General features: G+C 57.0%; 7 protein-coding genes across 7 annotated transcripts in view; 5 read left to right on the top strand and 2 right to left on the bottom strand.

The window, feature by feature from the left end:
- The window catches only part of VDAG_08734 (pectin lyase), a gene marked incomplete at both ends in the record, with an annotated part of 1,486 nt that extends 971 nt beyond the window's left edge, over positions 1-515 (top strand). Inside the window, one exon of the mRNA XM_009651051.1 lies at positions 42-515. Coding sequence (XP_009649346.1) covers positions 42-515 — 474 coding nt within the window. The remainder of the gene's footprint in view (positions 1-41) is intronic.
- A 436-nt stretch (positions 516-951) lies between these two features.
- On the top strand, positions 952-2,097 carry VDAG_08733 (uncharacterized protein; the record flags this gene model as incomplete). The annotated part of the gene is made up of 3 exons (XM_009651050.1): positions 952-1,011; positions 1,132-1,724; positions 1,893-2,097. The coding sequence occupies 3 exons, from the start codon at positions 952-954 to the stop codon at positions 2,095-2,097; spliced, it is 858 nt and encodes a 285-aa protein (XP_009649345.1).
- A 605-nt stretch (positions 2,098-2,702) lies between these two features.
- On the top strand, positions 2,703-4,157 carry VDAG_08732 (bem46; the record flags this gene model as incomplete). Its single annotated transcript, XM_009651049.1, has 4 exons — positions 2,703-2,813; positions 3,030-3,073; positions 3,144-3,779; positions 3,980-4,157. 4 exons carry the CDS (start codon positions 2,703-2,705, stop codon positions 4,155-4,157), a joined length of 969 nt encoding a protein of 322 aa, XP_009649344.1.
- Positions 4,158-5,873: 1,716 nt separating this feature from the next.
- Positions 5,874-9,386, bottom strand: VDAG_08731 (transcriptional repressor NF-X1; the record flags this gene model as incomplete). The annotated part of the gene is made up of 4 exons (XM_009651048.1): positions 5,874-6,914; positions 6,974-7,037; positions 7,169-8,845; positions 8,923-9,386. The coding sequence occupies 4 exons, from the start codon at positions 9,384-9,386 to the stop codon at positions 5,874-5,876; spliced, it is 3,246 nt and encodes a 1,081-aa protein (XP_009649343.1).
- Positions 9,387-15,018: 5,632 nt separating this feature from the next.
- VDAG_08730 (WSC domain-containing protein) lies at positions 15,019-18,462 on the top strand (the record flags this gene model as incomplete). The annotated part of the gene is made up of 4 exons (XM_009651047.1): positions 15,019-15,097; positions 15,158-15,344; positions 15,406-15,542; positions 15,608-18,462. The coding sequence occupies 4 exons, from the start codon at positions 15,019-15,021 to the stop codon at positions 18,460-18,462; spliced, it is 3,258 nt and encodes a 1,085-aa protein (XP_009649342.1).
- A 1,664-nt stretch (positions 18,463-20,126) lies between these two features.
- VDAG_08729 (uncharacterized protein) lies at positions 20,127-21,833 on the top strand (the record flags this gene model as incomplete). The annotated part of the gene is made up of 3 exons (XM_009651046.1): positions 20,127-20,536; positions 20,605-20,705; positions 20,761-21,833. The coding sequence occupies 3 exons, from the start codon at positions 20,127-20,129 to the stop codon at positions 21,831-21,833; spliced, it is 1,584 nt and encodes a 527-aa protein (XP_009649341.1).
- Positions 21,834-22,030: 197 nt separating this feature from the next.
- Positions 22,031-23,867, bottom strand: VDAG_08728 (uncharacterized protein; the record flags this gene model as incomplete). The annotated part of the gene is made up of 2 exons (XM_009651045.1): positions 22,031-23,371; positions 23,457-23,867. The coding sequence occupies 2 exons, from the start codon at positions 23,865-23,867 to the stop codon at positions 22,031-22,033; spliced, it is 1,752 nt and encodes a 583-aa protein (XP_009649340.1).
- Between the last annotated feature and the right edge of the window lie 80 nt (positions 23,868-23,947).

Below are 23,947 nucleotides of genomic sequence, written 5' to 3'. Positions count from 1 at the left end.
CCGCCACCCTGGAACCTCCTCGAGGGCACGTTCTTCAAGAGGGTCCAAGCAGCCCGGTGACCCGCAGTCCACGCCCCGCGCCAACAGCATTACATCCAGGGACAAGGGGCACCGCCTGCGTCTCCGCCATCGGCCGCGCCTGCCAGCCCAACCAGCGCGACAGCACCTCCGGCACCCTCCCGGCCATCGAGGAGACCGACGCCCTGACCCAGCTGCGCAAGGACGCCGGCGCCAACATTGCTCCGGCCAAGCCGGCCTCCGGCGTCGAGGCGAGCGTCAAGGCCAACGCCGGCGTCGGAAAGATCAACGCCGGCACCACGACGCCTGCTCCGGCGCCCAAGCCCACCACCACCACGGCTGCTGCGCCCAAGCCCACCGCCACGACGCCGTCGACGGTAGGTTCCGGCACCGTCGCTCTCTGGGGCCAGTGCGGCGGTTCCGGCTGGACTGGCGCCACCACGTGCGCGCAGGGCACCTGCAAGGTGCAAAACCAGTGGTTCTCCCAGTGCCTCTGAGCCTACAAGTCGGTTGAATGACGAGGCTTCATGACGAGGCTTCATGACGAGGCTTCATGACGAGGCTTCATGACGACGGCGTGAGCCAGTCGCTTTGGTGATTTACCGTGTTTGTTTTTTCCTTCTGGCGAACCACTGGACGCTTGTCCTTGTTTAGTAGATACTTTAGTTCCGTACTTATCCATATAACATCATGCAATAAAGGTGCGCAAGACGCTTTCCTGCTGCGTCATATGACTTTGCCCATCATCCAAGAGATGCGTCGTGTAGGATTGTGATGAAGAATTGGAAGGCCGAGAAGAGCTGATTCCTGAGCTGTTGTTGGTGGCTGGGGAGGGGTAATATCACGTGTTGACTTGATGTTTCATTCGGAAATTGACAACACATGAACCAACTGGCCAGCTGCCATCATTCTGCACCACAAAGCCCCCTCGACATGGCTGACGCCTCGCCAACTCAGCACCCAGGGCTCATAGCCGTGCCATGGCTCTCGATCGTGCATGTTTCGAAGGGCTTGAGTGGGTTGTAAATACCTTCTCGAGCGAGCCACGCTGGACCCGTGAGCCGGATCCAGAAGCCATTTGCGCCACCGTCGAGTCACTGCTAGGATCGAAAGGATGCGCGTCAGATCATCTTCGTGGCGCAAGGCGCCTTCAACAAGCTCTACCTCGTCCAGGCCGCGGGCCAGGATGACCTCATCCTGAGGGTGTCTTTGCCTGTCGACCCACGATTCAAGACACCGAGTGAAGTCGCCACATTGGAGTGGATGTCTCGGAACACTGAGCTGCCTGTTCCAAAGGTTATGTTGCACGATGCATCGCGGCACAGTCGCATTAGTTTTGAGTGGATCCTAATGAGCAAGCTGCCGGGCGAGGTTTGGGCGACGGGCTGGGAGGACGTACCCCGCGGCCCGTTCAAGACGACCCGCGACTGGACGCAAGTGCGCCTGATGCTGAGCAGCCGAGAAAGCCACGGCAAGATTGCGAAATATTCTGCGCAGAGCGAGATGGGGAGCGACGATGAGGATGATCTGCATGACGCCCAGCAGACTCTGGACATCATCAAGAAGCTTCAGCCTCTCGTGGACGTTGTGTTTCCGCCCGCACAGGACCCCGAGCCTGAAGCGACCATGCTGTTCCACGACGACCTCTCCTTGCATAACATACTCGTGGACAGGGACGGAAATTTGACTGGCGTTGTGGACTGGGAGTGTGTCTCAGCACTTCCCCTGTGGGCATCATGCTATTTCCCGACTTTCCTTAACGATCAACCACGGAACTCCATGCCAGATAGGGCGAATTATGACGTCGAACCCAACGGAGAAATCGATGGGTTGTACTGGGACCATGTGAAAGAGTATGAACTGACACGTCTCAGGAAGACGTTCCTGGAAGAAATGGCAAGCCTAGAACCCGGATGGATGGAGGTGTTCGAATCCAGCGCGCAGAAGCGTGATCCGGACATGGCAGTGCGCAAGTGTGACAACGACTTTCTCGCCAAGCGCATCCAAGGCTGGGTAGACGACGTGACGAAGGGACGCGTGGATGGACCTGGCTTGTTGGAGCGGATATATGACGATTGAGAGTTGGCCCTACTACCTACTATGTAGATACCTACCGTAGGCATCATCAGCCCAACACTGCAAAGGGGCCTTGGATCATGCAGCAAGGGTCGTTGGGGTACCAGGTACCAAGCATGTGTTGATTGCATGGCCGATATGCCGCCCAAACCATGTCACCTTCCCCTTCCCCTTCCCCTTCCCCCACCGACTCGCCCATTCTGAGACGATCGACCCCTGGGTGGCCGGGGGTGAGCACAGACCAGGAACTGTTGGGATGAGCCTCGTTCGTCTTGTCTTCTGGGCTTCTGGGCTTCTGGGAACCCCCATCCTGTCCTCTGATCTCTGTTCTCCATCCTCTTCGGGTCACACACACACACACACACGCACCTGCTGACCGCCCAACCCATCTCGGCACGAACAACGACCCTTTACGAGCGAAACGCGCCGACAAGACATCACGACCACAAAGTCATCGAGTGGCCGACTAGAGCCTTCACACTTGCATCCCTTGCCTGCACTCCACAAAGCGCCTCTCGACAATGAAGTGACGGTCGGCTTCTCGGACACGTCGTCTCTCAGTCCAATTACCACCAGCCAAGTCCAAAGCTAAAGCTCGACCCGAAGCCATGGCCTCCTCGAACGCCCCCTCCTCCAACTCGCCAACCTTTCTCGAGCAGACCGCATCCATGTTGAGCACTGCTGGGGCCTATCTGCGCCTTCCGGCCCTCGCCTCCACGGTACGAACTACATGCTGTCTCCCCTTCTCCCTCTTCTCCCCCTTCTCCTCCTCCTTCTCCTCCTCTTCTCCTTCTCCTTCTCCTCCCCCTCCGTCCGATGCCAGGATTGTCCTCCCCATGTCAAGACCCCACGATTCCTGACCATGAAGGCGCGTAGCCGGAACCGGCCCAAGGCCGCCTTGAAGGGTAACACAAGCTGACACGGGTGTTGTACAGGGCGTTGCTGCGGTTCTGACCTCGCTGCTCTACTTCAAACAGAAGTACGTCGCCCAGTCCCGACTCTTATACCCCGACCCCCCTTTTGGGCAACACCCTCTAACGCGTCTCCAGGGCCCTCATCTACCCTTCACACATGCCCCCGAATGCCCGCACCGAAGTACCCCGGCCATCCCAGTTCGGCATTAAGGATTTCGAAGAGCTGGTGATCCCTACCAACGATGGCGAGAAGCTGTCCGCCTTCTACATTCGCGGCCCCCGTGGCAACCGCAACTCCGACATCACGGTGCTCATGTTTCACGGCAACGCCGGCAACATCGGCCACCGCCTGCCCATCGCCCGCATGCTGATCAACTTCATCGGCTGCAACGTCTTCATGCTCGAATACCGCGGCTACGGTCTGTCGACCGGCGAGCCTGACGAATCGGGACTCTACACCGACGCCCAGACCGCCATCGAGTACCTCCGCGCCCGCGCCGAGACGAGCAACCATAAGCTGGTCGTCTACGGCCAGAGCCTGGGCGGCGCCGTCGCCGTCAAGCTCGTCTCGAAGCACCAGAAGCACGGCGATATTGCGGGCCTCGTCCTCGAAAACACGTTCCTCTCGATGCGGAAGCTTATCCCCTCCGTCATCCCACCGGCCCGCTACCTGACCTACCTCTGCCACCAGGTCTGGCCGACCGACTCGGTCATCCATAACGTGTCCGTGCCGATCCTTTTCCTGTCCGGCCTGCAGGATGAGATTGTTCCGTGAGTTTTGCATCGGCCCCCTTTCTTTTGTTTTCTTCTTGCATGATGCCAAATTATCACCCACAAAAGATGAGTTTCCTCTCGGGGGAGCGCTGAATAACCTTTTTCACCACTTATTGTCTGACACGAAGAACTTCAATCTGTCTTTGAAAACTTGATCACTCGAGGACTCGCGACCGCTGACACCGGCAACATCATAGGCCAAACCACATGCGCCAGCTCTACGACCTCGCCACAGCTCCCATCAAGATCTGGAAGCCGCTGCCCGGTGGCGACCACAACTCGAGCGTACTCGAGGAAGGGTACTTTGAGGCGATCTCCGACTTTATCACCTCCGTCACGGGCGACGAACAGAAGGCCGACCGACAGCGCTTGTAGGAAAGACATGGCGCGAAAAGGAAAGCCCTGGGCACCGCGGCCCGCGAAGAAGAGGAGCAGCAGCAGGACCAGCACGAAGCGCGGGTGAGGACGAGGCGGCGCTCCGTCGGGAGGCTGTTGGTCTGCCGACAATGCAGACGGAACAGGCTGCCGATGGTGAAGCCTATTGTGAACGCGGGGCATGCGAAGGGTGGCAGCGAGGCGTGAATGGCAGGCGTGCAGGCGTGGCTGAGATGCGACATTGAGAATGGAAAACGGCGGCTGCATTGGACAAAGCGCTCGACCATGGGCGGGGTTTCTCCCTGGCTGAGGTGGTCATCATCAAGCGATACCCTCTCGGTATTTTCTTTTTATTAATTCACTCCTAGAGAGTCGACACACGTCGGGGGTGGCGGCGGGGGAGGAGAGGAGCATGTTACATAGGTACCGACGACCTGTACATACACACTGACGAAGTCCACGATGAATGCTTATATGGATTGCTTGCGCATCTGGCGTCTGCGTGCAAGACGGAGCTGGTGCCTATGCATGCATCAAGACAGTAACCGCCGACTCCTTCGACGGCCCATGGTGCAGCTAGCTTCTGTCGTTGCGATCACCCGGGCACCACCAAGTCGCGCTGAACACATCTGGGAAAACGAAAGTTCAGACTGCTCAGAGGATATACTGGGTTTCGTCATGAGCCCCGCTCTGCCGGGAGGAAAGTTTGGAGTATTGGGTCCCTACGTCTCGTCCAGATCCGCATCGTGCTCCAAGCTGCAACAGTCGGACAAAGAGCCAGCGGAGCTCTCTGACACGCAGCGGAGGTTTGACTTTTCACCCTCTGCCGCCCTGGCTTTTTGCTTGTCGGCAGCAGTCTCTCGTCTCGGGCAGAGAGAAACCATGAGCTGCTTTTTTTCTGTCTTGGGTCGAATACGAGGTGGCTGATTCGTTCGCGGACCGCGCGTCTCGGGTGTGGCACCCCCCCGCGGCTTCGAACGACTGCAGGGCGGGACGGTAATTTTTGTCATGGACGGGCAAGACGGGGTATGACGGGGTCGCAGATGCGTGTGGTGGACTTGGTTGGGACGCCTTTGGCCAGCGCCGATGCTCTCAGACCTCCCGGACGTAGCGTCGTGCCTTGAGGGTTGGCGTATGCTAGCCGCTCTCCTGTTAGGATGGCATGTCCTGTTCATAGTTTGGGAGGTGTTGATGGGACCGGCTGACTTGGCGATAACGTCCGGCTTGAAGAAGGAAAGGCTTCTTCGTCGTGGGCGTGGACCGCAGAGACGGTAGCTGATGTCGTGAGGGGGGGGGGAGGGTCTTGTGTCTGGCTCGCCTCGGCTCATGATGCCTTCAGGGTAAGTGGAAAATTTTAGTCTAGTAGGGAAAAAGGCCTTCGTGAATGAAGAGTTTACTGCATCTTCGTCCGAATCACAACTCACTACCTATGTACAAGCTATATCGACCGTCGCAGTCTGGGCTCACGACCACAAATAGAAGATCACGAGACACTGGACAGACGTCCTTAACGAATTCTTTTAGCCATTTTAGAGGTAATGCCAACAGACCGAAGGTATCTCCCTGGTTGATGGCATCTTATCGGCCCTCGGATGTTTTGTGCATGTGATAGGCGCAGACGCCAAGATTTATGATTTTAAGAAAGAATTGCCATTAGTTTATATCTTGAACGAAGCTGTAGTCTCACGGCGACTGAAAAATGAGAACGGCCAGAGCCTAATCATCCATTTTCTCCGCAGCAGCCTCCCAGTCTTCCTCCGTCTCTTGCACAATCTTCTTCCTCGGCAGCCTCGAGAAGCTCACGAACCCACTGGCAGGCTTCTTCTCGACAGGCGCCGGCGCCGCAGCCTGCGGCCTCCGCCCCACGACGGAGCTCCAGCCGCCAGCATCCTTCGTCTCCCCCGTGACCTCTCTCCGCAAGACATTCTGGTCCTGGTCTGCATGCACGAGCGTCACGGCACCGGCGAGGCCGGCCTTAGCAACTGTGCGTGCGATTGCGGGTTTGAGGTTCGCGAGCGAGGTCTCGACGTTCGCAGTGCTGGAGCCCCAGCTCGAGACGGGCGTCGCGCGGACGAGGACCTCATCTGACGGCAGAAAGCTCGTCGTAAAAGACAGATTGTTATGCGCCGCAAAATCTCCTGCAAGAGCAGCATCCAGCTCTTCAATGGTCAGCGCGAACCGCGGGGTCGAGAGCAGCAGCGCGTTGAACGGCGCCTGCTTGGGCGCCTCGGACGCGGATGCTCCGGCCTTGGCCGCCGCAGCTTGCACATTCTTGATCTTGACGCACTGAGCGAGGGTCTTGGAGGGCGCCGACACGAAACGCGGCGTCTTGAAGACGCTGACGTGACGGTGCGGCTCGGGGTCCTGGCTCTCCGTGTCCAGGCCAAAGTCCTCGGCAAGGGCGTGGAGGAAGGCTCGCTGCGAAGGCGGCATGGGCTTGAAGCGTATGCGCTTTTCATCGGCATCCGAAGCGAAGACGCGGAACTCGCGCTCTTGGGTCTGACACCAACGCACGCTTTCGCGGAATAGCTTCAGCGTGGTATCGGAGTAGGGAACATGGTCGTCGGTGTGCGTTGCAGGATCGATGCTAAGGGCGGCTGCAAGTTTCTGGTTGCGCTGGAGACGAAGGCACTCGTCGTCGCACTTGAGGGTCTCGCGTTCAGGCTCCGGGTTGATGCGGGTGGCGAGACATTTGATTTCCTTCTTGCGGTGTTGGCAAGCACAAGTGATAAACTCCTTAGCCTGACACGCCTTATCCTCTTTGCAGGCTGGTGATTGTTAGCATCAAAGTCCCCGGGAATGACGGTGTTGCTTACGGTATGGGGCATGGCAGTTATCTTGGTCTGCGTGCCCGCACGACTTTCTCGATTTGCCACAAGGCTGATTACAGTGAGAGCCAGTTATGTCTGCATCCTCACATTGACCGGGTCGATGGCACTGCTTTTTGCACGTATGCGTTCTGCTACCGTGTCAGCGTCATCCTGCTGAGCACCTCAATGACCGAAACCTACCCGCATTTAAGCTTCTCATTGCAGGGAAGTCCACAGCGGACCTCTTCGAACCAGCATGGTTGGTTCTTGAGTCTCTGCTTACCACAGACGCATGGCTTTTCAACCAAGAATGGGCACTTTGGGCACGCGATGTCATCGGGATGACAGTTGTGCGACACCGGCGGATGTCCACAGACCGGCCGCCTCGTGCAGTCGAAACGACACTCTGGAGGTCTAGTTCCACATGGTTGAGGCGGCTGCAACACCGTGCGGCCACAAGTGCAGCTGATTTCGTCAAAGACGGCCTCGAGACAACTCCCGCACGGCCCTCGGTGACATATCTGCTGGCACTGATGAGCACCGCACTTGAGGGTCCTCCCACAAACGCGGATGCAGATATGCTCGGCCTCAATCTCATCCGGGCTCTGCAGCTTATTCTTCCGCTTTGCTGCCTGCCTCTCAACCGCCTTCTTCTCGCCAGGACAGCAGCGGTCGCCGCACTGGTGACGGCCGCAGTTCAACTGCGCTTGGCACACTCTCATGCACACGGGAAGAGCCATATCGTCGCCGTGGCAGAGCGTCCGGCTGGATGTGCGGCCGCATCTGCAGGAAATGTCCATCCTCTGGTAACAAGGTGGGCAAGGGCCAACGTGGCACGTCCTGTCGCACTCGTGTCCGCACGCTAGGATTTTGCCGCATGTCTCCTGACAGTGAGGAACAGGATCCTGGCATGACTGCCGTGGTTGTTCGAGCAGTTGTTCCAGCGGCGTTTTGCCGCAAGGGCAGTTCTCGACAACATCGGGAGAAAGTGGACAATGAGCCTCGACCTCATCCTGGGGGTGGCAGGTTTTCTGGCATTCGTGATGACCACAGTCGTACTTCCGTCCACAAGAAGCCCCGCAGTCGAAACAGCCATCGAACGGCTCTTGAGATTTCACAGCATCCGTTTCCGCAGCGTCAATTTGGCCATAATTGAAAGAAGTCCGCACCTCGTCCCGACGATCGCAAGGAATCTCCTTCTCGACCTTACCACAATAGCAACGTGATATCATCGGCACGGTACAGCTGCCACATAGGCCAGAGTGGCACTCTTGTTCACAAAAGTGCTCTCCGCATGGCAGCAGGTCGCCGCAAATCTCCTTGCAGCTCCAGCCATTATCATAGTCGGTGTCGCTGCAACGCTTGGTGCTCTCCTGCTTGCCGCAGAAACAGGGCTGTGTCGGTCCCATCAAATCGCACGGACGACACGGCCCGGCGTGACAGTCTGAAAAGCAGAGATGAGGACATGTCGCTCGCGGCTTCGTGCAGGTTTGGCCGCACGAGTGAGGCGGCAGACTGCCAACATTCTGGGGGTTAATGTCTTTGCCACACCAGCAGTGGTATGAGCTGGGGTGTTCCGTCAACTTTGAGTTGCAGCCAGGGCATCGCCATGTCCTGGGCTGGTCGGGCTGCTCTTGTTCCTGGGGGTTCGGCTTCTCGATCTGGCTCTTATGCCATTTCTTGACGCAGGGAAGATGGACGACAGTCCAGCACAGGTTACAGGACCAAACCTTCGAGGACCGTAGGACTTCGCTGGCGCAAATGACACACTCATATTGGCCATTGCTGATGTCCTGGTGAATACGAGTGGGCAGATCCTCAGCCGTTGATTTTGGAGCCAGCGGATATTGAGGTGCTTTCTGCCTGGGCGGTTGTCTGCTGGTCCATAGTTAGTTTCGCGTTCTTTTATTCTCTCTCTTGTGCTTCCCGATGCGCCACGAGGCACAGCGACATACCTCTTCGGAGCGATAGCCTGGCCGGGCACAAACTCAGCAGCCGCCGCACTCAGCCCAGCGTCCCCGTTGACCTGACCTCCACCATCCGCCATTTCTGACGTCAGGTGGCCGCCAAAGGTCCTCTGCGTTCCCGCAACGAAGCCTCCACCGCGAACGGCAGCACCGCCCCTGCCAGCCCTCAAGCCTCCACCGCCGCCACCTCGTCCCCTTCCCCTAGCCCTCCCCCGCCCTCGCGACGATGACGATGCAACGGCATCGCCTGGATCGTTTGCAGGTGTCGGAGAGTCGTTGGTTCTCTCGACAGGAGCAGTAGTCGCCGACTGTCCGCCCTGCTCAGCAGCGCCGCCACGGCCCTGCCCCTGTCCGCCTCGACCGCCGCGCTGCCCTCTCCTCCGCTGCCTCGGGCGTCCCCGACCTCCCTGGGCGCCATCACTCGCAGGAGCCGAGCTTGCCTCTGCCGGCATGATGTGTTGATGTGAGCCTGGTCGCGGGTGTTGCCGTCCAGTGTGAGGGTGAAAAGCCTGCAATGGCTATGTGCCTGCCTACGTTTGCGAGGTGAGGCGTAGATTTTTGTGGCGCGTGCGCTTTTTGAAATACAGCGACTTTTAAAATGCTCTGGTCGAACCGAAAAGCTCGGGACCTCGAGGGCGAAAAGAAAGGAATAAGAGGAACAAGGAAAATCCCCAAGTCTCGTGAACGAATAACTCGCTTCCCTGGATCCTCCTCTCTACTCAATCGTGCTGTTCGTTGAAGGTAGGAGAGAAGAAATCCGCCGCGGAGGCAAGAAGGTCGTCGTCCATATGACGGGATTGTGGGTCCACCAGGCTGTGGCGATGCTAGTCGCCTGCCGCCTGCCGCCTGCCAGCCTCACTTGGTTTTGCCATCCTGAATGTGGCTGACAAATGATGATCACTATGAGTCATGCCGGGCGCGCCGTCGTGTCGTGCGCATTTGGGTAAAAAAAGCTGCAGTACACATGATATTCGAGGCGATATTTCGCTACTATTCAAAAGTGCATTCGGAAACGCCCATAGTATGCTGTAGGCAAAAGTGTTGACTCACGTAGCCGACCGGATTTCGACTCGCCCAAGGGCACTTTCAGGCGCCAGGTGCGGTCCTGGAAATCCGGGCGACATACAATGCACCGGAGCCCAGTCAGGCTTTCTCACGACGGCTATGACCAGGCCCGATATGACACGTCGAGCATCGCGTCGCGGTTGGGAATCATCGAAGAGGCCGAGGCTCTGAGGATCGCAAAACACGTTTCACGGGAGCCATCTTGAATGTTCGCTCGAGACAACGTGCTGGAGTCTTCTGTGAGTTCCACCCGGCACGAACACCATGCTTCCCGCAGCACGGTCGTATGGTCGATCTATTATGCCGGTCGGACGGGTCCCAACAGCCGTCGAAAATGGTGACGACGCATTCAACTTGACATGCAGACGCGCGATGCAGCCCTACGCCAGAGTTGGTACACAGCATTCTTCGTTCCCTCCAATGACTGTGGGTCCGAATCGAGAGGCTCGCTGTGGCTTCCCACTGCTCTAGTTCGCACTTGGATGCGTCTACGACCGCAGGCTGATCCTCGCCTCGTGTTGCAGAGACAAAGTGCGGCGTGCCAAAGGGGCGGCACTGAATCTCTTTGGCTGAACACGCTTTCTTCTCTCGTCGGTGGTGGGTGTGGGGGTGAAGCTATTGGTCCCCTTCAACCAAGGGGTAGTTCTCTCACAACTTACTCCGGAGCTTAATACATGTCGAAACAGCACGTGTTGAAGTAGCGGCATCGATGGATTGCTCTGGAGTCATGCCATACACATTGGCCCATCGTAGATCAGTGATTGTTGGGTGCGGGTTCAGTATGATCATGAGCATACGAGCCACGAAACGCCCTCAGACAAGACCAGTACATGGAGCTCTCCGGTTCGGGCGGGCAAACACAGCCTGCAGTGCCATCATGCGAAAGCAGGAGCCCTGCCATTAAGACATTGGCATATGCGCAGCTGGGTTTATCAAGTGAAGACGTGACTTCACGCAAGCGAGGTGTGATAGCAGCCTTCAAGCGTGTGAAAATAACACCTAGTCAGGCCTAGTCGTAAACTTGTGGCGACATAGCGACGCCTCTGAAGATCATGTCACGAACTCTTCCCTATAAGCTAGATTGCTTCTTATCGCATCCGCAGAAACAACCTGCGGTGAGGCTGACTTAGTCTGGCGTGGTTCTTGGCGCCACGAGCAGATGGCCTTGTCTGAACCTGTGAGGCAAACCAGAGCCCACCTTGGCGGGAGATCATCTTACCCAGGCGGGATGGGGAACTATTGCCCGAGCTAGTGTTCCGTGGCCTTGTTCTACGTGTTCGTGCCGTTGCTCAAGCGACCTTGATTACTGAGGGCTGGCCGCCCGGTAAGGCATCCGAGAGCCCCAAATGTGATGATCCCCTCCAGACCCTGTCCAGGCAGAGTTGTCGATCAGTTGGCAACGCGGCGACCAAGTGCGGCTGACCATGCGTGAGCTTGATTGACAGGGGTCGTCGCGATATTTACAACGGCGCAGTGGGGGACAAGATATCTGCACCCGGGTCAATAAGCTGACGCTGCCGTGTGATCAGGCTGCTTTCATCGCACGTCGTGGGTCCATTGAGCCCATTGAGGCTTTCCCGGAAAGCCACGACTGGGTACACCCCGGCAGCCTATTCGATAGTTGCGCCAGGCGGAAAAAAGCTATAGATTACAGATTATAGATTAGAAGTGAACCCACAAGAGTACTGGTTTATCGCAGAGGGGTAAACAGGCATGGGCCGCTCTGGAAAACCGCCGGCTACCTCATTGAATGAGGTGGGGTTCGTCCCCGAGGTTTTGTCTTACGGAAACGAGATGCTAGCGGCGGGTGCATATGCAACTTGACAAGTGCTCAGCGAGAGCATGGAGCAACAAGATTCGAGGACTCTCCCACACTGATCTCCGTGGCGCCATGGTATTGGGCGAGTACATTACTCTGATTAGGCCAGCGGTCACACCGTCGTCGAACGTAACTAATGGGGTGACGAAGCGGCCCGCCTTCGTCGAGGAACTATCAAGCCACGAGCTAGCTAGGCTGAGCGGGTAGGCAGGGGATGGCCATTTCCAGTTGGCTATGCTGGTGGTGGCTTACTGGCGCCAAAGATAAAGGTAGAGATGTATGGCGTGGAAAAAAGACATGATGGTGTACTTTGGTGGTATCAAGGCCGACGAGAATGTTGGACGTTGGGCGCCGTTGAGGGTCGTCGCACAAGGAGAAAAGGCTGAATGTCGCGAGGATCTGCATAATGCATTTCATCGGCAGTCAGAGCCTGATTGGGACGTGCCCATTGCGGTGAAGCACCAGGCCCAGACTGAGGCCTGGGTTGATGCTTTTCCGGCCGGTAGGCACATGCTGCCTCTGGCCCATCAATAATCCCATCTGTCAGCCTGCAGCCTCCATGAGTAAAGTGCAGCATAGCGCGTGATATGGAGAATGCAGCCTGGCCCGGGCGGCATGTTGTTAACCACGGTTGGTACGTCCAGTGTGGCCGAGACGGGGGCTCAAGCGTCCAATGTCACCCTCCGTCTGTCGGTCAGCGTTACTTTCTCTCCGAGGTTTGGATGTACGGGTGACGTTTTCATGCAAAATGCGACCCCAAGGGCACGGGAATGGGTCAGGTGGAGAAACGGATGACCTGATCTGCGGTCCGAATCGTGAGGCCTGCTGACAGTTGCCGGAGCCGATGGCATCGCGACGTGTGTCGCATCCGAGTCGCTGTAGCCGTGGTGTTGTGGTATGTTCGGATTAGGCAGGAGGAGCCGGTTGAGCTCACCTCATCAGGGTTGAAGACAATAAAACCATCCAAAATAAAATGGTGCATTCGATAATTAAGGCGAGGCTGGGATTCTCACTTGGCATCATGGGGTATTCATGTTGCGACCGTATTTGCTTCGTTGAGACAGGATAGGATAGATACCCTTTTTTCGCGGTTGGTGGTTCGATGGAACGAAGACGGGGGGGTTCTGGGCCTACAGAACCAATGCACCTGCCGGCGGGTGCTGCCAAGGACGCCCGGGCAAGAGCAGAGGGGCCCGTGGCTGCCCAACGTCACGTTTGAGTAACTGGAGCGCTCTTTGCACAGACCATGAGCGCAGACCCTGCAAAGGTATCTGTCGTTCGCTCGCTACTGCCTACCCAGTACCTCCTCCCTTACCGTAGGGCAGGCAGGTGGTACTGGCCCTGATCTGATCATTCCAGAAACCGGAAATCACATCTAGAAACGACCAATCTTGCCCATTCGCCTCTGGACCCCTCCTTCCTGCCGTTGAAGGATCAATCACTGGCGACCGGTACAGCCCGGCATGGCATTCCTCCATCCTCCCATCATAAACTCCTGATCATCAGGGGGATCATCATGGTCCCCCAACTGAGCAAACCCCCGATCTCAAACCAAGATTCTCCACTACGTAGGTAGAGAAGCATGACGAGTCGCAGGACACCCTCACCACCACCGACAGTCGGTCAGCAGCGCTGCACATATTGCTGTGGCGCCAGCTGCTTCATCTATCACCACCTAGGCCACCTCATCGCTCCCAGGCGGCCTGGGCAGCGACAGAAAACGCGCAAGCGGCGTGGTAGTAAGCGGCTGAGCAACACATTATCATGCGCCGTACCCAAACCCTGCCGTCACTGTGCCGTGCCGACAGGTACTAGACGCACCTCAGCTACGGATTGCGTCGACCATCAGGCGATCAGAGGCCGTTCCCTGACCAAAGATTCAGGACAGGCGGCGCCAAAAGCCACCACAACGCACCTTGGCTCTCGTTCCCCCATGCGTTCGCATGTCCGCGTATCTTGGCATGTCGCCTCTGGATTGAACGCAGCAACCTCGTTCGAACGCCTCGGCGCTCTCCCGTCCTCCACGTCGTGGTCGTGGGGTGAACTTGAACGGCTGACCCCTGGAGCCTTGCCCTATCAGGGACCCCAACATCTCGATAAGCCCTTCTTTTGCTCCCAGCAAGGTAGTCTAAATCGTCGTCTCGTATTTCCTTGTCTGTCCAAGCCTCCTCTCGGATACCGCCTGCATGCCACCCACAGCCATAGCATCAGACCGCCTTGCCCAATGCGCAGAGGAAGTCTCGGCATTGGACGGCATCTGACCCGGCCATTCTGGGCCGCGATGGACAGAATTTCATGTGGAAGCGGCATGCGCCTCGCCAAGTCTGCCAATATTGATTGACCTATCGACATGGCATGGACTTTTCCCCTTAGTGCCTCTCTCAGCAGCAGCAGCAGCAACGACACCACAATGGCAACACCACATTGCCATGCTCCTCCTTGCGCGAGGCCTCGCCCGATACGTCTGCGTCCGGCTCAGGCCGCCTTTCTGCATGTCATTCCCTTAATCTCCACCAGCTAGCCATCCAACCATCCATCTTCGCACGCATCGAGCTGCCACCACTCGTATCAGCTCTAGGGACCCCACGCCCTGAGCTTTCCATCTTTTCCTCCAGGCATGCGGCTCGCCAGCTTTGGATATTTTGTAGCATTTATCAGATACATAGCGATCACGTCCCCCCGGCCAGGGAACCTTGTGTCGGGCCTTCCCTCTCAGATCACAGCTTTTGAGCTTGATCCATTGTCCATCTAGCTCAACCCCTCGTATTGGTGTCTGCCACCTGGCTTGTTGAAGGCTTCTCTTCTTCTTTGGCTCTACAATTCATAACTTTAACGCCAGCTCTCGCGTCTACCCCGGTATCCACAAGGGTAGTCAAGCTTTCACTCCCCAGCAGCCCACACTTGCTACATATACCTAGTAAGACGACTTCTTCGCCATGCTAAAGCCCTGACGCCTAGCAAACAACAGTCAACATGGGGCCTGTTCAGCTATTATCTGCCTTTCTCGCCTCTTCGTCCTTGGTCAATGCCGCGGCGGGACATCTCGCCAAGCGGGATCCCCCTGCAGAGATAGCGGGAGGATGGACGTACCAAGGCTGCTATATGTTCGTTTCCCCAGACTCCCCACGTATGAGCTCGATCTAATCCTCTAAAGCGACATAAACCGGTCTCTGACTGGCGCGTCGCGTGTTTCTGCCGACATGACGAATGAGGTGTGCGCAACGTTTTGCGCCTCGCGTGGTTTCGCCTACGCTGGCACTGAATGGTATCAGGAGTGCTGTAGGTTGATACTCAGGATCGAATTCTGGGTCACTTTGTAAGCTAACAACCATGGTGCAGATTGTGGCAATGCTCTTGCGGTTGGCGGAGTCATTGCTAATGAGCTTGACTGCAATACTCCCTGTGCTGGCGATACGTCCCAGCCATGCGGTGGTCCCAATCGATTGACGCTTTTCTTCACTGAAGAAACCAATGGCCCAAGTGTTAATCCAGGAGTTGGCGGCTGGGTGTCAGAAGGCTGCTACATGTAAGCAAAAACCGCAGATTGTTCGCGAGATGATGAACCTGTCCGCTAACTGCAACTCCAGTGATGGCGCAGGAGGGCGAACCCTCTCTAACGGCATCGGTAGTATTCCGGCGTCCGGGATGACAGTTGCTAAGTGCCTTGCGGCTTGCAGGGCAGGCAACTACAAACTAGGCGGTGTTGAGTACGGAGGCGAATGCTGTGGGTGCTCTCCTCGTCGGGCCTGAAGCCCGTCCGAGGGTAATTGGATTGACTAACAGGAGTAGATTGTGACAACTCGCTTAAGAATGGAGGTGCGCCTGCCGTCGACGGCTGCAACATGCTTTGCAACGGCAACACTACCGAGTACTGCGGCGGACCCGATCGCCTCAATCTCTACAACTACAAAGAGGTCGTAGATGTGTCGTCAACGGTTACGACCACGCCTGAGCCCACAGGTACGGCTTCTGTCATCGAGACCGTCCTTCCTACCTCAACGATCACTCCCACTGGGCCAAGTCATCCAGAAACCGTGGGTCCTTATTCCTGGGTTGGCTGTCGTACTGAGGCCACCGGCGCCCGCGCTCTCGGCGCCAAAGAGCTTGCGAACGATCAGATGACTCTTGAAACGTGCCAAACTTTTTGTACGGGATTCAAATACTTTGGAACGGAGTATGGAAGGGAGTGCTTCTGTGGTAATACCTTTGCAGCAGGCTCTCAGACTGCGCCCGAATCGGACTGCAGCATGAGGTGTTCTGGTAGTCCCCAACAGTACTGCGGCGCCGGCAATCGCTTATCCGTCTACATGCTCGACGAGGGGGGTTCGTCAGCCTCATCAGCTGCAGTTTCAGGTGCTGCTACTAGCAATACAGAGGTTGCGAGCGCTATTTCAACCTCGACTTCGACGTCAGCGCGTCCTGTGGCGACTGGCTACCCGTCAGGGTGGAGCGAACAAGGCTGTTGGGTCGATGGGGCTGGCGGTCGCATCCTCACCTATCAGGCCCCTGACGACAATGCTCTGACCCTTCAGAAGTGCGCCAAGAACTGCTTTGATTTGGGTTACACTGTTGCTGGCGCTGAGTATTATCAACAGTGCTTTTGCGGTAATTCCATCATCAACAACGGTGTCAAGGCTTCCAGCGACTCGCAGTGTAACACGCCATGTGCGGGTGACAGCACGCAGATGTGTGGTGGAGGTGATCGTATGACCATCATCTCGGATGGCCCTCCTCGAGTACGTGGTCCACCTTCGCCCCAGCTGAGTGGCTTCAACGGCGACTGGACATATCAGGGCTGCCTTCAAAGTTTTGTCGGAACGACGCGAACTTTCTTCTGGCAGAACTTCTTCCCTGGCACCATGACAGCTAATGAATGCCTCGATCGTTGCGGCGAATTTGGATACATGGCTGCTGGCCTCGAGTACGGCGAGGAGTGCTACTGCGGTGATCCGGCCAACATTGATGCAATTGGTACCGTCTTCCGTCCCGAATCCGAGTGCAATATACTCTGCGCCGGCAATGACTCTTCCATCTGCGGTGGCGGCAACCGGATGTCAACTTATTTCTGGACTGGCACTCCCCTCTACGCATGGACCTTCCCCCAGGACGTCGCCAGAGCTGGCTCGTACGAGCTCCTCATTGGAGGCGTTTGCATCCCACTAATGACAATGGAGTCTATCACGGGAAAGGTTACATTCCTTGAGAAATGGGGAACTGGTCCGGCCAATTCTACAGGTGCTTACGAGCTAGACCTCTCCTTGGCGCCTAACAGGAACACAGCATGGCGTGAGATGAACGTCAAGACGGACATTTTCTGCTCATCCGGTCTCATACTTCCCGACAAAGCTGGCCGGCAACTCACAGTCGGTGGATGGTCGGGCGACTCGACTTATGGTGTTCGCTTGTACACACCTGACGGTTCGCCGGGCGTCAATGGCACAAACGACTGGGAAGAGAATGTAAACCAACTATCCCTTCAAGACGGTCGATGGTACCCAACCACTATGGTCATGGCCAACGGCTCTATTTTCGTCATCGGTGGCGAAGAGGGATCCAATGGCGCTGCCGTCCCCACCATTGAGGTCTTGCCATACACGGGACGGGCACCGCTGTTTATGGACTGGCTGGAACGCACCGACCCGAACAACCTATATCCCTTCTGTGCAGTGTTGCCGAGCGAGAACATATTTGTGGCCTACTGGAACGAGGCTCGCATTCTGGACAAGACAACTTTCGAAACGCTGACCATCCTGCCGACAATTCCTGGCACGGTGAACAACCCTATGGGTGGCCGCACATACCCTCTCGAGGGTACTGGCGTCTTGCTTCCGCAGAAGGCACCATACACAGCTCCCCTCGGTATACTCATATGCGGTGGATCTACAGAGGGCGTGGCAACGGCCATCGACAATTGTGTAACCATCTACCCCGAAGCCCCAGAGCCCGAATGGGTGGTCGAACGCATGCCCTCGCGCCGCGTCATGTCTTGCATGGCGCCGTTGCCTGATGGGACGTATCTCATAAATAACGGCGCGCAGCAGGGGGTGGCAGGCTTCGGTCTCGCAGAGGCCCCCAATCTGAATGCGCTCATCTACGATCCAGAGAAGCGTGTTGGCGCACGCATCACGGTCGTGGCCAACACTACAATTGCGCGTTTGTATCACTCGGAGTCGATCACGCTTCTCGACGGTCGCGTGCTGGTCACAGGCTCTGACCCTCAAGACGGTGTCAACCCTCAAGAGTACCGCGTCGAAGTCTTCAACCCGCCCTACCTAACCAGCGGCAGGCCTCGACCAACCTTCACGCTCGCGAACCGGGACTGGGACTATGATGAGTCAATCACTTTCACTCTTGGCGGTGCCCCGGTCAACGGTGACATCTCTGTTACGCTTCTTGGTGGCGTCTCATCAACACATGGCAACTCGATGGGCACACGAACCATTCTACCATCCGTCTCTTGCAGCGGCCTCACTTGCACCGTCACGGCACCGCCCGACGCGGGTATATGTCCACCCGGTTGGTTCCAGTTCTTCGTTCTTGACGGCGGCATTCCCGCAGTGGGTGTGTATGTCCGCATTGGAGGCGATCCAGCCGAGCTGGGCAATTGGCCTGACAAGTCATCCTTTTCACCACCTGGCTTGTAGTAGTTGAACTGATGGATTTCTCTTTTACTCAAGCATGTTCATAGATCACTGGCCAGATATACATACGGTGGCAGCCTACCAATCTTTAAGGAGAGGAAGAACACACTCGGTTGGAGTTGGACTGTTGCACAAACGGATATTTCCTTCTATCCTTTCGCATAATATACGGTCACTATTTATAACGAACTGACTAGGCTATGAGCGATCCGAACGTACCAGGCTCCTGAATGTCGGGTTTTCGACAGATTCATGTAGGCACCCGCCTAGGGCTTATCAATTTGGCTGTTGGAGGGTAACGGTACTTGACGTCGTGCAGCCCATACAAGCTAATCCTCGGCCTCGGTCAAGTGGCATAGCCGAGACATGGAAGTGGCAGACGCAGGTCAGATGGACAATCTGGAGAAGTGTCTGAGTAATGTGGTCCACCGAAGACAAAGGAGGCAGTGCAAATTATCTGCCTCGATCATCCTAGTGGGTTATCTCGCGGATGAACTTCTGCGGGGCCAGAACTACAAGGCAGAACGGAAATGTCCTCTCATGCAGTGAACTGACTGATTGGTATCCACGGAGATTTTGAGTTTGTGTAAAAAGGTGAAAAGATCCATGGGTCCCGAGAAGGAGAACTCTGACACCGCAAAGAAATCGTCCGAACAACTTTCCTCTTTTGGACCGGCACACACGGAGGTGGATGTGTCTCCACCAGCCGGGCCCGAGATCACGGACGCGCAGTAAGCAGCGTATCCTTTTGGCTTCCCCACCCTCCTGCCTCTTCGACCAAGCTTCTCTCACGCGCCTCTCCGCCCTGTGCGCATGGCTGGGGTTTTCTGGTGTTTTAGCTGTCTGTTCATAGAAATAGAACATCGCATGAGATCAGAACAGGATGGTGCCAAGCCTTACATGCTGTTCCAGTGCGGCCGAGGCCGAGGAGGAGGACCTTCATGGGTACTTTTCGGGAGCATGTCCTTCGGTCAATGTCTGTGTCTTTGGTGAAAATGTCGGTCACTGGCTTGGGCTGATACCTCGCAGCGTAGGCCATGGTTTCTCGCAAAAAAAGCAGAACGTGCAAACGTGTATTCCGGGCAGAAATAGGAAGCCAGATAGATCAGGAGAAATCATCAACATAGACAAGCAAGCGAGAAAAGGGGGCCGCTGCCATTGATACAGCTTACTCAAAAACATTGCCGCCTCCTATCGTGCCTCCTCCTGGCCTGCACTAACCATCTGGATACTCCTTCCAATGTCGCGTGCCCTCCATCAACCATCAAGCAAAAGAAGACCATTTCGGCCATATGCACAGGGGCCATGGATCCCAACACCTTGGCAGCTTGGCGAACGAGTTCAAGCAAGGGTTAAGCGGAGTACTTGAGTGGTTCCTCGCCTTGGCGATAGAACTCCAGCGCCAGGTGTTTGGAGATGTAGATCGTCACTCCCCGTACGCGTGGGGAGCAGACAAGGAGGGGGGAGACCGAGCCGGGGATGTGGGGTGGAGGACGTGAGCGACGAGCTAATCCCGCATCGCGTCCCGACTTGACTCATTCGGGCATGGCCGATTCATCCCGACATTTGGACGACTCTTTGCCTAAATGCCCGTCTAAAACAAAAGCTTGCGTCGTCAGTCAACATCTCGTGGGCCACTCCCCTCTCACTGAAGCTGCTAGCCGGTGATGAATGCGCAGACTCCGCCCGCACCGGCCGCCGCCACCTGGGCCTCATTGCCTCGCAAGTCCCAACTGTTCATCCTGTTCCTCTGCCGCGCCGTCGACTTTCTGCAGGTCGCCTCCCTGCAAGCCTACATCTTCTTCCAGCTCAAGTCCTTTGATGCCGGGCTCTCAGACGCGGCGGCCTCGGCGCAGGCGGGCGTCCTGCAGGGCTGCTTCTCCGGCGCGCAAGTCGTGACGGCTGTGCTGTGGGGAAAGGCCTCCGATGCCCCATGGGCTGGCCGCAAGGTTGTCATCATGACAGGCCTCATGGGGACGGCGCTCTCGTGCGTCGGGTATGCCTTTGTGAAGACCTTTGCTTGGGCCATTTTCTGGAGGATCGTCGGCGGGGGCATCAATGGCACCGTTGGCGCCGTGTGAGTGTCTTGCGTTGCGGGACAGCAACAAGTTCCGTCGAGACGGAGCGCGGCTGACATGTGAACAGACGAACCATGGTGGCTGAGAACGTTTCAGAGAAACGGTTCCAGTCGAGAGCATTCTTGTTGCTGCCGCTGAGTTTCAACGTCGCCAACGTCATCGGCCCACGTGAGTCTCGCAGCCCCTCTTCAGAAAAACGCCGTGATCGAACTGACGCCGTCAGCCATGGGAGGACTCCTCGCCGATGCGCCGACTACCTTGCCGCGCTTCTTCGGCCGAGATGCCATCTTCGGCTTCCGATGGATCCAGGCATACCCCTATGCTCTGCCCAGTCTATTGAATGCCGTCTTCCTGACCCTCGTCTCAGGGCTCCTCTTCTTCTGTCTGGAGGAGACGTCTCCTGAGAGGAAAGACCGGTATGACCTGGGCCTGGCCATCGCCGCCCGCATCAGAGGTAGACTGTCCGGCGCTCCGTCGTCTTTGGGGTACTCGCGGGTAGAGACCTCCGACCTTGGTCTGGGAGAAGAAGACAGCATCGTCCTTGACACCGCCGAGGTACCAGCTACCAACCAACCAACCCGCCAGTCCCGCCAGAAGACGAGGCAGAAGCTACCCTTCCACCGTATCTGGACCCGCAATGTCATCCTCATCCTGCTGACGACAGCCCTCTTCGAGTTCCAGCTCGGCGCTTTCGCAAACCTCTGGCCCCTCTTCCTCTCGACGCCGCGCCCCGCCTCCGGATCAGCCCCACTCGGCGGCGGCCTGGCCTTCTCCGCACCCAAGGTCGGCCTCGGCATGTCTCTCCTTGGCCTTCTCGGCCTGCCCCTGCAGCTCGCTCTGTACCCATCCTTGCAGGCCCGCCTCGGCACGCTGCGCTCCTACCGCTACTTTCTGCCGCTCTTCTCTGTCGCCTACCTCCTGGCGCCCATGCTCGCCGTCCTGCCCCCCGCCGCAATGGGGGGCCTCGTCATGTGGGTCGGCATCGCCCTCGTTGCCGCGTGTCAGGTCCTCGCCAGGACGTTCACCATGCCGGCTGGCATCATGCTGCTAAACAACGGCAGTCCACATCCCAGCGTGCTCGGAACTATCCACGGGCTCGGGCAGAGCGTTGCTGCAGGGTTCCGGACCGTCGGGCCCGTGGCTTCGGGGTGGCTATACGGCATGGGGCTGAATGCCGGAAACGTCATCATAGGCTGGTGGGGGGTCGCTGGCGTGGCTGTCTTATGTTCCGTCTCGGCGTTGTGGGTGTACGAGGGGACCGGGCACGAGATAGTCCTGGAGGGTGAGGAGGAGTAGAAGTATGTATATCAAAATGATGAATTATAAATGATCGCTAGTGTCTATGCTGAGGTTAATGATGAAGAAATGCTAGATAGTGAGTGTCCGTCCTTGCTGATGACGATGATGGAAAAATGAATGTCCGTCCAAGGTCTCAATCAAAGTCCCGTGGAAGAAACTATATACAAGAAGTTATGCAGATAGATGTTCATGTATCACCGCTGGTCCTGTAAAGGTAGGGCCTCGTACTTGGTCTCCCCTCCGTACGCCATGGCTCGGCGGTGTCTCTGTACCCAGTCGACGCCATGCGTTAGACGCTGCCGTACGACAGATCTGAAGTACCAGGTGCCCATAATAGCGAGGAGGGCGAGGATGGAAAATTCAACGATAAATGATATGGAGATTGGCGATCCCCGTGAAGGAGCCTTCATCAGAGGAATCTCCGTCGCGAAATATCTCGATACGGGCATCGATGTTGCGAAGACTGTACCGTCCAGATCCATGGCAGCGACGCGCACATATTCCGCGGCTGCCTTGGGAATCTCAAATCTCGTCTCGAAGCTCTCCTTCATAATCACCTTGTGATCAGCGAAGCGCTTTCCGCCCGGCTCTGTGCTGCTCTGGAGACGCCACTGGTCGACCTGTGTGGCACCGTTCCAGCTGACATATAATGCACCCTCCTTGGGCTTCACGACAACAGTCGGCCGCGTCTTCGGCTTGCCAACCCAAGGGTACTTGAAGGTCCGATAGTTGTTGCACCAGCCGAATCGCGCTAGGTGCACGGCGCCGATGTGTACGTCACATAACGCTTTTCCTGTAGAGGAGAACTCGGTGAAGGCAGGCGTGTGACCCCAGCCGACGAGGACATTGCCAGACTTTCGCAATGTCTGAACGGAACCTTGCGAACCAACAGAGAACTTCTGCGGTGACACGTAACTCTGCTTCAACTCGGCCGTCTGATTGGCGATATCGAGGGCGATGACGAGACCGCTGCTATGCTTACTCGTGCGGAGCCTATCGTAAGCACCGTTATCAAAGACGGAAATGGTACTATCGTCGACCCAAGAGGCGTGGTGCTGCCACGAGAAGGAGGTGGCCGCGCCATCCGAGAGATCCGTGAAATTGTTGGCTGCTCCACCAAGCTGCCAAAGCACCTGACCGTTCCTAGCATCGATACAGACAACGGCACACATGTAGCGTGACGACACTAGGTAATTGCCCATGGCGTCCTGGTCGATGCTGTTGATGTGGAAAAAGTCAAATGCCGTGGGCTCCTTGCGGCCAAACTTGCCGATGGGGGCGCGGCTCGCGGCAACGGCGAAGTGATCTGAAGCTCGCCACTGGAAGAGCAGCTCACCCGTGGCGATGTCGACCTCTTGGAAGAGGCTGTCAACGAGCCAACCGTCATCAATGTCGTAGGCGGAAAGATCCCCACGCCTCTTCTCGTAGATGGTCATGAGAGCCGTGCCGTGGTCTGTGATGCGGAACTCGTGGAGGTCGCCAGTGAAGTCGCCGACCGGCACAATCTTCTTGAACACCTCGTATGAGGAATCGAGCTGGTGAGCATTAGAACGTTTGTTCACTCTTCTGGTCCCCTCATGCCTTCCTGCTCAGACGAGGAAGTGGGTTTTGGCATCTCACCATCAAGTAGTAGCCCATGCCGTAGGTGCCGTTGTCGGTCCCGTGCCAAAAGGTAATGTAGTCCTCCCCTTGGTACGACTGCACCTTGACGTCCATGGCCTGCCCCCATTCCGTGTTCATCCACACGAGGTTTCCCTGCTGGTCGAGGATCATGGGCCCCGGCGTCTGCACTGACCGGCCGCGGGGCGCCATGAAGAGCAAGCCGTCATCGCATTTGGGGTCTGAACGGAGGACGTTGGGCCAGGGTGAAGACGCCCCGAGCGACTCGTAGTGCACCTGGGGATAGGCACCATACACGCCCCAGTCGTAGAGGAGCGAGTTGTCGGCATAGGGCGCATAGCCTGCCCCTGCCGCTCTCGAGGTGGAGGGTTGCAGGAGCAGCAGCAACGAGACCCAAGTTGCCGCGCCCATCGCTCAAAGTGGTCTATCGAGAAGACGAAGCAAGGAGGATGTTGAGCAGCAGAGCCAAGAGTTATGTGAATGGAGAAAAG

Source organism: Verticillium dahliae, genomic scaffold, assembly GCF_000150675.1.
Source record: "Verticillium dahliae VdLs.17 supercont1.22 genomic scaffold, whole genome shotgun sequence".
In the NCBI taxonomy this organism is placed as follows: domain Eukaryota; kingdom Fungi; phylum Ascomycota; class Sordariomycetes; order Glomerellales; family Plectosphaerellaceae; genus Verticillium; species Verticillium dahliae.
Note: the sequence above shows the minus strand (reverse complement) of the source record. Positions and strands in the feature narration are given on the sequence as shown.